General features: G+C 44.5%; 1 protein-coding gene across 1 annotated transcript in view; it reads left to right on the forward strand.

The window, feature by feature from the left end:
- Nucleotides 1-13810, forward strand: part of DCC (DCC netrin 1 receptor) — a 554206-nt gene that overhangs the window by 332523 nt on the left and 207873 nt on the right. Inside the window, exons 6-7 of the mRNA XM_056325745.1 lie at nt 758-912; nt 2475-2595. Coding sequence (XP_056181720.1) covers nt 758-912; nt 2475-2595 — 276 coding nt within the window. The remainder of the gene's footprint in view (nt 1-757; nt 913-2474; nt 2596-13810) is intronic.

Below are 13810 nucleotides of genomic sequence, written 5' to 3' on the forward strand. Positions count from 1 at the left end.
CTGCTCATTAGAAATGTGATGTTATTAGCAGTTTTCCTCAAATTGCTAATTTCCATCATCCTAGTATTACGGTAATGATGAAATTAAATTAAATTAGCATATCATATAACATACTAAAAAACGGTGAATACATTATAGTAATACAAGGCAACAGCTAATTGCTGGCTTAATAAGAATTCGTTTTCAGCAGAGATAATTCAACCTTTTTCATCTTCCAATCACTAAGGAGAGTTTTCCTAGTTATTGATTATCTCCTCATCTTCCAGAAGCCCAGGCAGAAGTCCTTTTGGTTCTATGGGAATGTCTCGACTCTAAATACTTGCAAATTCTTGGACTTGTCTTGTCCCTGTATGGATTTGTAGGACCTCGTTATGTATGCACTTGGCATCTAATCTGCTGAAATGAATGTGATTTTATTACCCCTGTATTCACTTAGTGAGAATTATATATATATATATATGTATGTATTTTGTTATACATAAATCTTCCCTGTCTTCTAAATTGAGGTTTGCATTCTTTCATTTGGCAAAAAAAAAGTTAACGTCAACTGTTTAAGGGTATTTTCTAGAAAATAAATGCTTTCCCTAGTATTTAATTTTTAATAGGCTCAGGGTTAAAGAGAATAATTTGAATTACAGATGTGTTTTCTATTTACGTCTAATATTCTTCAGGCTTATTGAAATGATTTACTTGCTAAGCCTTGATTTATATCCACTCATTGCACTTTTCTTTCCCCCCTGCCCGATCTTTTTTGCAGTTCCTCCATGGTTTTTAATTCGCCCTGCAAATCTTTATGCCTATGAGAGCACCGATATTGAGTTTGAATGTGCCGTGGCTGGGAAGCCTGTGCCTACGGTGGAGTGGATCAAGAATGGAGAAGTGGTCATTCCCAGTGACTATTTTCAGATAGTGGTAATTATCTGGCTTTCCCTTATTTAGACCTTTTTATCTTTTTACTAAGCTCTGAAATGTGTTCTGATACTTGATACAGTCGTTGCCTTTGTAAACTTATCAGTCTTCCCAAAGAAAACAAAATTTCTGCTGCTTCCTAACACATCCCAATGTGATACTTTCCTTGTGTTAGGTCACAACCTAACGTTGTTACTGTCTCCTGGTTTTAGTGATGGTGGAACGAGGTCTTTTGGGGGAGAAAGAAGCATCAGGTTATACTCCGAGTAGCTACTAATAACATGGTTTGCCATGTATAGTGACTTCCTTACCATTGACTTTGGTGCACAAAAATAATAGGTGGCTTCTCCAAGGAAATAGTGCTCGGACAGAGGGGTTTAAAAATGCTACAGGTTAGAGTTGTTGTTGGTTTTTTTGTTTGTTTTTTTTTTAAGAGAGTTGTCGTGCATACTGCCCATCCCCATCCGGGACTCCAATCTCATAGTTTAAATGCCACTATTATATAGGCATTATTAGGGACTATTATATAGGCTAAGAATTTACGCTGTGTTTTCTGAAAGGGTTGGTCTTGCTGGCCTCTCCTGAATGCCGTGTCACTTGTAAGGGAGCTGAGACTTCAGGGACCACCCCGAAAGCATTGGTCACTGTGAACATTTCCATAGGCCATGGGATGTGGCAGGGTTCAGCGCTTTCTGATTTTTCTCCTCGTAACAAAGAATATTGATGATCATCATGTCTTTGAATTGCCTATCACAAAAAAGGGGGTTTTCTAACCTGGTTTTCATGAAGGATAGATTTCTTCTGCCATAAAGAATAGCAAATTCAGCCTTTTTTTTAATTCAGCCTTTTTTTAATTCAGCCTTTTTTTTAATTCAGCCTTTTTTTAATACATTGTTGCTTATTAGAAAGCAGCCAGAAGCCATCCAAAGGAAAGGCAGCTCTGTGGCTGCCACGGTTGTGTGGTGGAGATGTTAGAAAATCCTTTCACTCAGTAGTTAATGGAAGGTACGTTACAACCAGAGCATACCCCTCCCTTGAGGTTTTATTATTTTATATTTTTTTTTTAACCCAACATAAATGGTTTCTGCTTGTGCTAACAGAAGTTAAAAGTTAAGTCTGTTTCAAATGAAGTAAGTGTAGAGTGACCTTTTCTTGAGGATCTCCAGGATTTGACCTTCAGAACAGTGTTTGTTCAAAGATGCCGAAGTTGGAAGTGCTTTTAAACCATCCCTGCAGCAAAGGGGCAGGACAAAATTCCGAGCAGTGCTCGCGTGGTGGCTGTGATTTGGAGCTTAAGCCTCGAGCAGGGGATTGGGTGGTCCCCACAGGCACGGGAGTTCACCCCTGGGCCGTAGAGAGCATGAGGCCTCGAGAGATGCTTGTTCCTATGGTTACAGCCCTCGGAGGGCTGGGGCTGTGTGAGCTGGAGCTGAGGTTACATACCAGGAGCATGTTTCACAGAACTAGCTGCTCTGGGAAAGTTTTCTAATCCACATACACTTTGGATGGTGTTTTTTAATTAATTCTCTCCCTTTTCCATTCTTTCTCTTTTGCTGTCTCTCTAGGGTGGCAGCAACTTACGGATTCTGGGCTTGGTAAAGTCAGATGAAGGTTTTTATCAGTGTGTAGCTGAAAATGAAGCTGGAAATGCACAGGCCAGCGCGCAGCTAATCATCCCCGAGCCTGGTAAGATGCAAAGGACATACAGAATTGTAGATGTAATTAATGCTATTAACAATCAAAATCCCAAATGAGCAGCTACTCTTCTTTACTCCCTCCTACTTCTCCAGCTGGCTGGCTGTAGTTAAGAGCGTGGCCAGGCTACCAGATAGGTTGAAGTGTTTTGATTGCGGGGGCAATTACAGATGCTGGCCTTGTCCTAGAAATTACTCTGGAGGCCCAGCAGACCCACGTGGAAAGACGGCGGCGATGCCTTGCCCATCTATCGGTTGGCTTTTGTGCCACTGAACTACGAGAAGGTGACCACAGACGGGTGAGGTGAGGGAATGGGGGGGTCCCTAAGCGATAGGGAATTCCATCGGACATACTTCTGCATTAAATTGTTGTGGAGCGTTTGTCTCGGGGAAGAGGAGACAGAGAGAGGAAGCAAAAGAAGACTTTGGCAGTGGGATATCAAGTGCAGCCGACTGTTGAGATGAGAAGGTTTGTGTCTACGTGCTGGAAGGATGATTGATTTTTATTTATTTATTTTCTCCTGAAATTAATAGGTGTTTAGTTTTATGGACTGCACTGTGCAGCAGCGTAAGTGTTTCCTGCTTTATGGGGTTTTAAGTAACAGAAAGATGTCTTCATCTGAAGCTAGACGTGATGTAAAACATGGATAAAAGCCTTTCAAAGTTTCTGGGTTGTAGATGATTCGTGACTTGCACTGGGCTGCAGGTTACACTTGCTGCTCCTCAGGGATTGTGGCAGCAAGCTGAGAACAAGAGAACATGCTGGAGCGTGGTTCCTTCTCCCATTTGGCTTCGGAAGAGCAGAATCTTGGTAGCCCACAAACACTTGCTGGAGACAGCTTGGCTGAGATCGATTAACCAGGCCAGTAGCTTGGACTGTAGATTTTCTTTGGGAAATCCTTTGAAAAATTTCCATGTGACATCAGCACCAAGAGCTTTGCCAGAAAGCTGGCCATCTGGGAATAGAGAAATAGGTATGGCCATGGCCCACCTTCCTGGTAAATAAACATCATCAACCTCTGGCTGGAGACTGAACAGGGATGTTTGCTGAGATCCATGTAAGTCCAGTCCTGTGGGCTGCTCCTTTATGGGCACCATTATCCAGCATGATTCCAGGCAGTACTGGGGGAGGTGGTGGTACCATGTGGCTGAGACCACCTTTAGGCAAAAGCGAGGAGGAAGGACCACTGAAAGCCACAGATTCCCAGTTTGCGATGCCTTCTCCATGCAGATGCTTAAGGCAGATTGAAATGGGACCAGGGCTAAGGTTTCTCCCTCTGTTTTCTGTCTTGGTCCCAAATGAATGGTTGAACATGGATTTTTGCCTGTCTTCAAAGCTCACGTCCCTCTTATTGCTTCTCCTTTGAGATTCAGCATCTCCTTCAGCCTGGTCTCTTTCTCTTCTCTCTCTCCTTTCTCCACTGCATGAAAGCAACTCCAGTGGCAACTGGGGACTTTTCAAACACCTCTCAGCCCCTCTCCCCTAGGTGCTCATCCCACTTTGCAGCCGTGAAACTGTGCTGGTCCCCATCAAGCAGTCGGAGAAGAGTCAGGAGGGGTGGGAACTAGAGAAGAAGTGTAATGTCTGTAGAGTCATCATTGTTCTCCTCCTCCTGCTAGTGTGACCCCGCAGCCTGGGCTCCCTCCTCAGCACCATCGGCTGCCTGAGGTCAGTGGTTGGGTACCAGGATGGAGGGGCAGATACTGATTTGGGTTCCTGCTTCCAAACGTGCCCTCCAGCCGGTGCAGCCCAGCGTCTGCCCAGGTGGGCATTTCCCCCTGGGGTCACCAGAGGGGACGATGAAGTTTTCTTCCCTTAGGGACGAATTTAAAAATGAGAAGGCACTTACAAACTGGTTCTCGCTGGCAGAAAACACATCTCATGTCATGTCGGTGAGATCCTGGCTGGGATCCTCATCCTGCTCAGTACCAGCCTGTTCCTCTTCAGATCTCACTATGGGAGACGCACTTGTTTTGCTTTAGCTTTTTGTTTGTTCTCTTTCTGCTTGCTTTTAAGCTGAATCTCACATTTGGTCCGTGCACTTGGATTATATTTACCTGCATGAACATCTGAAGGGAGCAGGCGGCCAGCCCCTGCTGCAGCGGGGTTTAATCTGGTGCTGGGATCATCCCTGGGGAAAGTGATAACTCGTTGCTGCTCCCAGCTAGTCATTGCAAGTGAAATGCTGTCAGTAAATTATACGCTCAGTGTTGGTGGTTATTGTGTTTGGCATTGGATTAAAATTAAAATAGAAGAAAATGAAAAGAAAATCCTAAAGAGCTACGGGACACCATTGTAAACTGTTTCCATTTTCCTTTTTAAGTGATGGATTACTTTTTTCTGGCTATTTAATCAGATCTTCAAACAATGCCACTCCAATTCCTGGGAGATGAAGGGAGGGCCAGCCTGCACAGATGGTGGAGAAGCCAGCTCTAAATACAAATGAGGCGGGGGGGGGGGGGGGGGGCGCTGGCCGTGGCGGGAGGGACTCAGCCCCCTCTGCTTTGATCCTTTGGGCCATGCTCAGCGTGAGCTTTGCTGGGGAGCTGGGCTCTGGTGGGGGCTCCCCCCTTCCCGGGGCAGGCGATGAGCCCCCAGAGCCCACGTCGGCTGTGTGGGCGTTTTGAGGAGAGCCCAGGGAAGTTTCAATATACTCGTTAATAGCCATCATCCCTTTCTGGAGCCGTTAATAGAAGGGCCGTAAAAAGAGACATGTTGAGGGCTTCTCCAAGCTTCCTTTTTCTGCAAGGTGGGGTCAAACCAACCCTTTATTAAACTAATAATGATTTTACCCTAATGGTGATTTCTACCCCCAATTTGCATCAGGATAAAACTAACCACTTCTTTTTCGTGTGTGGCATTCATAAAATTAGAGGTAGTTGCTTTTATTTATTACAAATAATTTGGACCATCCAATGGGCTAAATATGTTGTGTTGGGGGTGGGAGTGGAAGTTTTATTTGAGTAGAGGGCTGTAACCCGTCTGGGTGTTCCTGCTCCTATTGTTACACAGATGTGTGGATTCACGTCCCCTGCCGAGCACCTTTAACTGTAGGACCTGAAGTAGCAGCACGTAAGTTGGCATTAAAGTGAGTATAAATGAGCTCAGATTGAGATCAAATATACCCCTTGTAAAGGCTGTGGTGCTAAATTAGAGTTAGATGATAATGAAATGAGAAGTGAAAGCCAAACAGGCTCTGAGCTCACACAGATAATAGCTTCCACTTTTAGTATTCGGATGTGGCTATAGGATGCTCAAAACTATTTTGGTATGTGTTGCTTAGGCTATAAAAAGCCAACAAGCTCCCTGAGAAATACCAAATTTCTGTCGTTTTAAACTGAGATTAAGACTGGAGAGGCATTGTACTTAGTGCATTACAACTCAGAGTAAAATAAGTAAGTGGTGGTAGATGGGCTGCAATAGACGCTGTAGTCAATAAATCAAAGCACATTTGTGGATTCCAGCAGACTTTGGGGAAAAGGTGCTTGTGATTGTATCTCCTTTTTTCTTTCTTTCGCATTACCAACCATAATGTTATCCTCTTAGGAAGAGATTGCTCACTATTTTATAATGGGGGAGAAAAGAAAAGGAAAAAAAAAAAAAGCAACTTTAAATGCTTCTTATTTCTGTAAAAAACAAAGCAATAGATGAGCCAGATGGGAGAACTGAAATCCTTAAATCTCCAACGCACACGTTCAGGGTTTCTCAGGCCACTCCACTGCTTGGCTTCCCCTGCATCTGCTCCCTGGCTCTGCTAAAGGGCGATGGGCTCCCTGCGATCTGTAGGAACGGGTGGTCACACTGAGCAGGTACCCCGAATAAAGCCTTACCGTGTGTGCTTCTGGTTACGTGGATTGGGAAAGAAATTCTCAGCAAGAAAAAGCAGATGAAAGAGATTTCAGCTGACTGTCTTATTTTTATAACTGTATAAACCCTGTTATTTGCACACCTAGAAAATGAATAGAGAACAGCGTGGTGGTGAGTGATGGACACACATAACTTTTGGATGAGGAGAGTGTCCCAGAGGAAAATCTTCCTATAAAGAGCTCCCAGACAGTTATTTGATTTATGCCAGTGGCTTCTCGCAGAAATGTCCTTCAGATATTCACGAGATATGTGGAAGGATTGTTTTACTCTAGTAGGTGAGAGATCAGATAAAGACAGCCCTGTAGTAATCAACTTGTGTGTAAGGTAGGATAATTATTAGCGATGTTCCGGCAATAAATTCCTTGCTCGACAAATCTTCGGCTTAGGCAGGTGCTCTCTCCTGGAGGCTGCTAAAAGTGCTGTAAATCAGGCGTCGCTCCTGGCGTTACGAGTGGTAGCTAATTTGGCAAACAGGGCGACAAAGAAAACGATGCCCTGCGTGGCATCGCTACCCGAACCGGCACCTGGGCTGCTGGTGCTGCCGTGCAAGGAGGGACGCAGTGCCAGAATTAGTTGAAGGAAGGATCGCGTGTCTGCCCACAGATCATATCCAGCTGTTTGGGATGCCCAAGGATGGCTGTTGCAGGGAGGGCAGGGATGGGTACAGAGCGTTGGAACTTGTGGGTGGTGCGGTCCTCGATGGCTGGTCCCCATCGGGCAGGTGGACTCGGAGCTCAGCTTTCTGTGCCATTCACATCGCCATTCTGGTCACGTACTTCTTTCTTTTTAATTCCTCTACTTACAAGTTGCGTAGCTCGTGCTCATGTCAGATTTTCAGCTTAGCAACCAGCAGATTTAACATTTTTGCATGCGCAAGATCTTCGCAAAGACTTTGCATTTGTGTCTAAGACTCTAGGGTTGGGAAACCTGTGAATTGGTTTTCTTTGCTGAAGAAGCAGAGGCTGACTCAAATAATTTTCAAAACCCTTCCTCTCTCCCTATTACAAAAACATTCTGTGAGGCACCACTTCCCCTCCCTTTATTTTCATTAGTGTTGTTTATAATTACTAATTCCATGACTACTGTTACTTCCAATGATAGTATAGTAACACTTCTAATTTCCCATTAAAAAACCCACCACAAAATAAAATCCATCTCTGTGCTAAGAAACTGAACTTTTTTTTATTATTATTTTTTTTATTAAAACTGCAGATTTGTAGCCCTGGCAGGTCTGTTGGAAAGCCACACCCTGTATGTGAATTTTGCTGATGGGGTTAGCCTTAAAATTTGTCTGAAATAGTAGCCGTGTTTTCAAATATCAGGAAAAACAGGGGGTGGGGGGTGGGGTTTTTAACAGTTGGTAAACCAGTAAAAAAGCAATGCTGAGGAATGCTCTGCACTGGAAATTTTTGGAGGAGGTTGGGCAGATGTGTGTGTGTGTGCTAACAGTGCTGTTCCTGCCTTTGTGGAGGGAGCAGGAGTGTGCTCCCTGTTCAGCCTGCTCTTTTTGCCCTGAATTAGAAATAGCAAATTTCACAGAGCCACTTTGCACTGCGTAGGCAGAGCAGAAGAAAGAAGTGAGAGACTATTTCAAGATCCCACCCATACCCATAAATTTTAGAGTAGAATTGTGTATGTATTACTTTTTTTTTTTTTTTTTTTTTTTCTTGAACACAGAAAATGTTAGTTCTGCTGGGATGTGGAAATGTATTGATTACCTGAAGCTTTATTGAGGCACGTGGTGCAAGTTCCACTGATTGTATGGACTTTGGCTAAATAAAAGTGTGTGGGGACAAATTCCTGCCCTGGACCAGGGACCCTTTGCCCCGCTGAGCTTGATGGCTTGCTCGCTGCCTCCGGTTTGGGCATTGCCAGGTAGATCTTGGCGAGAAAAGTGCACGGCTCCGGGGTGCTGTGACCAGGGAGGGACCAGGGACCTGGTCTGCAGCATCATTCTCCATCGCACGAGGTTCTCCAGCACCATCTGAGCAGCCTCAGCACCCTCCAAGCCTGCTTGTAGCTGCAGGAGGGTTTCCCCTGACATATCCTATGGCGTGCAACCCATCGCTGGGTTTGTGCTCTAAAAGCTGCACTCTACTTAGCTGTGAGACAGCCCCAAGTATTTAAGATGCTTTGAAATGCAAGAAGTGGCACAAAGGTGTAAATATCCCTTAGGGTTATGAGGTGTAACCTTCCATGGGATGCAGCTCCAAGGATGAAGTGCCGTGGACTCCAGGGTGATCATTTATTCCCAAAGGCGAGATGACAGCCCCAGTGGCTCAGGGCCTTGGAGGAATTTAATGTGCTATATCTATTGTCACCCTGCCTGGAGCCCTGCCGCTGGTGCTGCAGGGGAAACTACTGGCAGCGAAAAGCCCTAAGAGCATGTGATGCCCAGGGATGGGGAGAAGAATAACCTCCTGAACCGTGGCATCAAGGATTTTTTGTGTCGAAATGAGATTGAGCGTCTTTGTTTTGGTATGCCCAACTGGTAAGCTGTTCATATTTATTGCACTGCATAAGCAGTAATCATCCTGATAATAGTAAGAATAAATTTGGTTTGTATGCTTTTATGGTGGTCTTTCCTATAATATTATGATGCCTTACTGGGGATTTATAGCAGGCATATGCAAAAATGCAAAATCAGTGGAATGTTTTGCGAGTTCAAAAAAAGTTGGTATAGAAGGGCCACCCTAAAACCAGCAGAGGTGCTTAGAAGGCACCTCTAGATAGATGCACTCCAAAGGGATTCTCTTGGAAGGTTTTTGGAGCGTCCAGTTTTGCAGGTCTTACAGCACAGCTTAGGTAGCCATCTGCTAGGTATATTTTTCAGCTGGCCATGGGGTGTAGGAAAGGATGAGTTGGGTTCATGAGCTCGTGTCTGGCTCTGCTTTCCGTTTATCTAGGGAATGTTGCTGGAAATCTTGAATTCCAACAGGTTCCGGAAAGATGCATTTAGAGATGCTTGATCTTGTCTTCGAATAATGGTTGAAAAATTGGTGGCTTTGTTCTGTAAGAGCTGTGATGAGTTAAAAACTTGGCAGCGGTGTTTCTGCACCACCACAGTCTCCTGTGAAGCTCAGGAGATGAGCTGCCGTGCTGGAGTCACTCTGCTTTCCCCTGACGGAATAAAATTGCAGTGGAGGCAAAATTTCAGACAGTCCAGGAGAAATTCAGCAAGAGGGAAGCCTTGGTCTGGGAAAAGAGGGGTTGTGTGAGTGTGGTGAGACCAGGAGATGTCTCCTGCTATGAAGTAGGATGTCTTTCCTCTTGCTGGTGGATTGGGGGGGGGGGGAAGGCAGAGAAGAGTAATAATCTCCTATAATGCTATTAACCATTTAAAATCCAGCATTACCCTGATTTTTTTTGTCGTTAATAAAGGATATATGTTGATAAATAATAATCATGGGAAACCGGAATACAATTAGGGTTTAAGTGGTGTTAATTAAAGTATCACTTACTGTATAATGACTTTACATGGTAATGTCAGAATAATCACAAGATAGAATGAATAATGGCACAATTAGTTCTAAGACTTTGTGATCTGTTAGAATTTAATTTCTTGGAATAGCAGAACTGAAATGACTCTGCTATAAATATGGAAAGTGATGTACTTTTTAGTCCTGTATGAGATTGCAGATAGCTAAACATAATGAATTCATATAGGAACTCTTTACTATGAGTATTTTTTTGGTTTTGTGGGGGGGTTGTTTGTTGTTTGGGTTTTGGGGGTGTTTTTTTGTTTGGTTATTATTTTTTTTTAACCTTGAAAAGGAGATTTGGGGGTTTGGAAATACTGTGTGAATGACTAGGCTTCTGTACCAGAAAGCTTTATTTTTCATAGAGGAATTTTAAGTGCAAAAAAACCAGGTTTTCCTGAAAAGCCATTGAGGAGTTGCTCATTTAGGTTTGGTGTAAATAACCTCAGTGTTTTCTGTTTTCATGAGAGCAAGGCGACGTATTGCACAGCAAAGTAACGCTACAGAAAAATCTATACAAGATGCCAAGTCCGGTTCTGGAGGAGCTGGAATGGGAGGTGAGGTCAGGGAAGCCTCAGCCTCGAGGCTGCGGGTGTCTGCTGCCCCTTGGACCTGGTGGCTGTGCATCTGCTCCCCCTCCACTCTGCCTGGTGCAGGGTCTCCTGCTCTCCAGGGGCCAGTGGGTTTGTGTTCTTCCCTGCTTTGGGAACGTCGGGCTCCTCACGGCTTGGAAGAAGCTGTGCATGTCTATATAGCCATATGTCCATGTAAGTGAATTTCATACACGCAAAGGGGAAGAGTCACTGTTCATTGGTCTATGTGTGGAGGGGGGTTGGGGTTTTGGCCTTGGCACGTACAGGTTACTTGAGTAGGCTGCTAAGGCATGATTGTCTTGTTCTTTCTTCGTTATAAAGGTACCAGGTGATTAAGACTTTAAAAGAGACCTTCGATGTATTCATGCGCTCAAGTAACTGAGCATCAGTGACAGCTGATCTTGCAAACTCGGGAAAAGAAGAAATGGAATGGGAATGGAGGGAGGCTACAGATGGTGGGGCTTGCTGCACGTCTGGAGAGGTGACGGAGCAAGTTTCAGAGAAGCCATGGTCATTCCTGAGCATCTGTGGTCCTCTGGAGGCTCTGAGGGTTGGCCAGAGGCTGAGATCCTTCTGCCCTTCTTCCCAGGGAAACATCTGTGACCTGAGTTTCCACAGCTGAAGTTGTAAGGGGGCTTTACTGGACGTAGCAGCCTGTGTGCTCTTAGCCTTTCTTCTTTTAAACCACCTGAAGGGAAGGAAGCGGGGGGAGAAATAGGGAGAAAAGCATCAGAGAAGAGAGACCGGTGTTTAAACTGCTGGTGTGACAAAGGTTTTGCCCCAAACCTTCAATAGTTTGGCTGTTTATCAAAGGTGGCCTTAACGTAACTACGTTGGAAAGTGTGAGGTGTGCATATATTCTATAGCTGGATGCTGGCTAGAAGCAGGAGTTGTTCACCTCTGTATGCTTCATGATCTTTTAGCCTTGCTCCTTTGGCCACCTATAGCTGGGTGTTTCATTCCACTTGATGTCACCTCGCAAGCCAGGGAGAGCTTAATTTTTTTTAAGTTACCTCCTCTTTTTGGACATTGCGTGGCAGGTGCTCATTTTTTCCCTAAATGTTAACGGTTTCCTTCAGAAGCGTGGATGAAGTTGCACAGCAGAGTTCAGGAGTAATAAGGTCAGGGGATGCATTGTCTGCAGTCCTGAGCACTGATGGGTTTGTCTATGTAGTGCGCTACCCTGTCACCTTCATAGCAGGAACCTATTTGCTGAGCTCTGCCATTTGATCAATGATAAGAAAGGGTAAAAAATAGCAGAACGTGTTTGGTTTATGGGGAAAAGAGCAAATGAATCTTTGGGCATATTTGTCAGTGATGCTAACTTTTGTATCCTTGCTCCCTGATGGAAAGATTTAGGGAAAACAACCCCCAAACGTGTAGAGACTGACACGTGGTCCTATTAAGGAAACAGCTAGATATTGTATTCATTTGGCTTTTATTCGTACCTGGGGCCAATGGTACAGGAGGACATATGGAGCACATGCCTGAGATTAAAAAAAAAAAATGTGCTGCCAATATCACCCTGAAGACCAGAATATATTGATTTCATTAGCACCTAGAGCTCCCGCAATAAAAGACTGAGAGCTGTGCCATCCCTGTGTACGTGTGTTTGCGTGTGCTCTCCTATGTGCAAAAAGTCATTTTTCAGCATTGCAAAAGATAAAGCTGGGAGATAATTAAACGAGGAAGGGCAAACTTTGGCTCTTTGCCACCTGGAATAAAATCCATTTAATTCACCCTGACTATCCTTGTTATAGTGTTAAATATAGACTAAATAGTTTAATATGGATTTATGTAATGAGCTCACAGATTGATTTTGCAGCACAAGCTCGGTTTAGAGTTTAAGAGTAGCAAGTCTCTTGTTAAGATCAAAGCAGTGCTGCTGCCTTCTGACACTGCCAAGCATGGGCTGGGGGGCAAAGATGATGATTTCCACACGTACACCCCACCCGCCCCACCCCCTTTCTTTTGGTTCTGATGTTGATTCAGACTTTCTCTGTTTGTGTGTTTACATCTGTCAGATCAGAGAGTAATAAGGGAAATAAAATGTGTGTGTACGCGCGCGCGCACACACACACACACACACACAAAAAGGCCTTGTGCAAGCTCGGAAGGGAGGAAGCAGGCACATTTATTCTAGGAATGCAAATGTCTTATCTGAGTGACAGGGTGGGGGGAATAAAAGCAAGCTTCTCATATTCTCCCCCTTCCTCACCTCAGTATCTTCCTTCTCTACCATTCCCCCCACACACCATTTGGGAATAATATCGTGCCCCTTGTTTAAACATTAATTATTTAGCTGGAGTGATTTGCTAATAATTTGCTGAACAATATTTCTTGGAAGTTGCGGAGATGAATCCCTGAGATGGTGCATCTTTCATCCAGCCCTTCCCCTGTCTGGCTCAGTGGCCTTGGTTAGATGTAATTGTAATTGGTGTCTGGGTTGGGATGACACTGTCAGCCTATCATTTCAGGGTTTAGAGCTGTACATTGGATAGCCAGATTTGTAATTATAATGTGCTTTACTCCTATTTATATTCAGCAGCATCCTCGCCTTACTGTTCCTTTCCCTGGGAGTGGAAGATTGGGCTGGGGAAGGGTGGCTGGCGACAGTGAGAGCCATTATTGTTCAGAAAACACCCCGATTCTCTGAGGAATAGAGGGCCAAGGTGAGAAGCCATCAAAAGTTACCACTGGCTGTCCTGGAGCATGTACTCTGAAATTGGTCCTGTCAAAATTAAATGTGCTGGCCCCTCCAGCAGGGAAAAAAGGACACTTTTCCTGGCGTGGACATCTGGGAGCCAGCGCTGCGCTGCACCCCGGGCGCACTTCCAAGCGGAGGGTTTCTCTTACCCATGGCCCCGTAAAGCCGATGATGTGACGGTCCCGTTTCCCTCAAACACGTCTGCTTCCGGCTAAAATTGCAGGACCACAAAGAGAGATCTGCAGAAGTCAACTACTTGGTACGACCGGAGTGGAGATGAGGATCAATTTCCCTATCTACTGTAATTTTCCTTGCAAAGGTAGATGTTCATTTTGAAAGGTCCGAGGGTTTCATTTGATAGAAGTTGTCCTGTTGGTCTGGTTGAGCTGTGTCTGCAAGCTGATGGCACATCTCTGCTGCGTGACATTGCAGGTGAACACTTTGCTAGCAAACACCTTATTTTCATATTTAAGATATTGTCCCTTCAGCCTGTTGAAATTCAAGAAAAAAAGAAAACAAAAACGATCGCATTATCTTGATTCACTTTAAAGGATTTCTCT

The sequence above is a fragment of the Falco biarmicus genome, chromosome Z (genome assembly GCF_023638135.1).
Source record: "Falco biarmicus isolate bFalBia1 chromosome Z, bFalBia1.pri, whole genome shotgun sequence".
Taxonomy (NCBI): domain Eukaryota; kingdom Metazoa; phylum Chordata; class Aves; order Falconiformes; family Falconidae; genus Falco; species Falco biarmicus.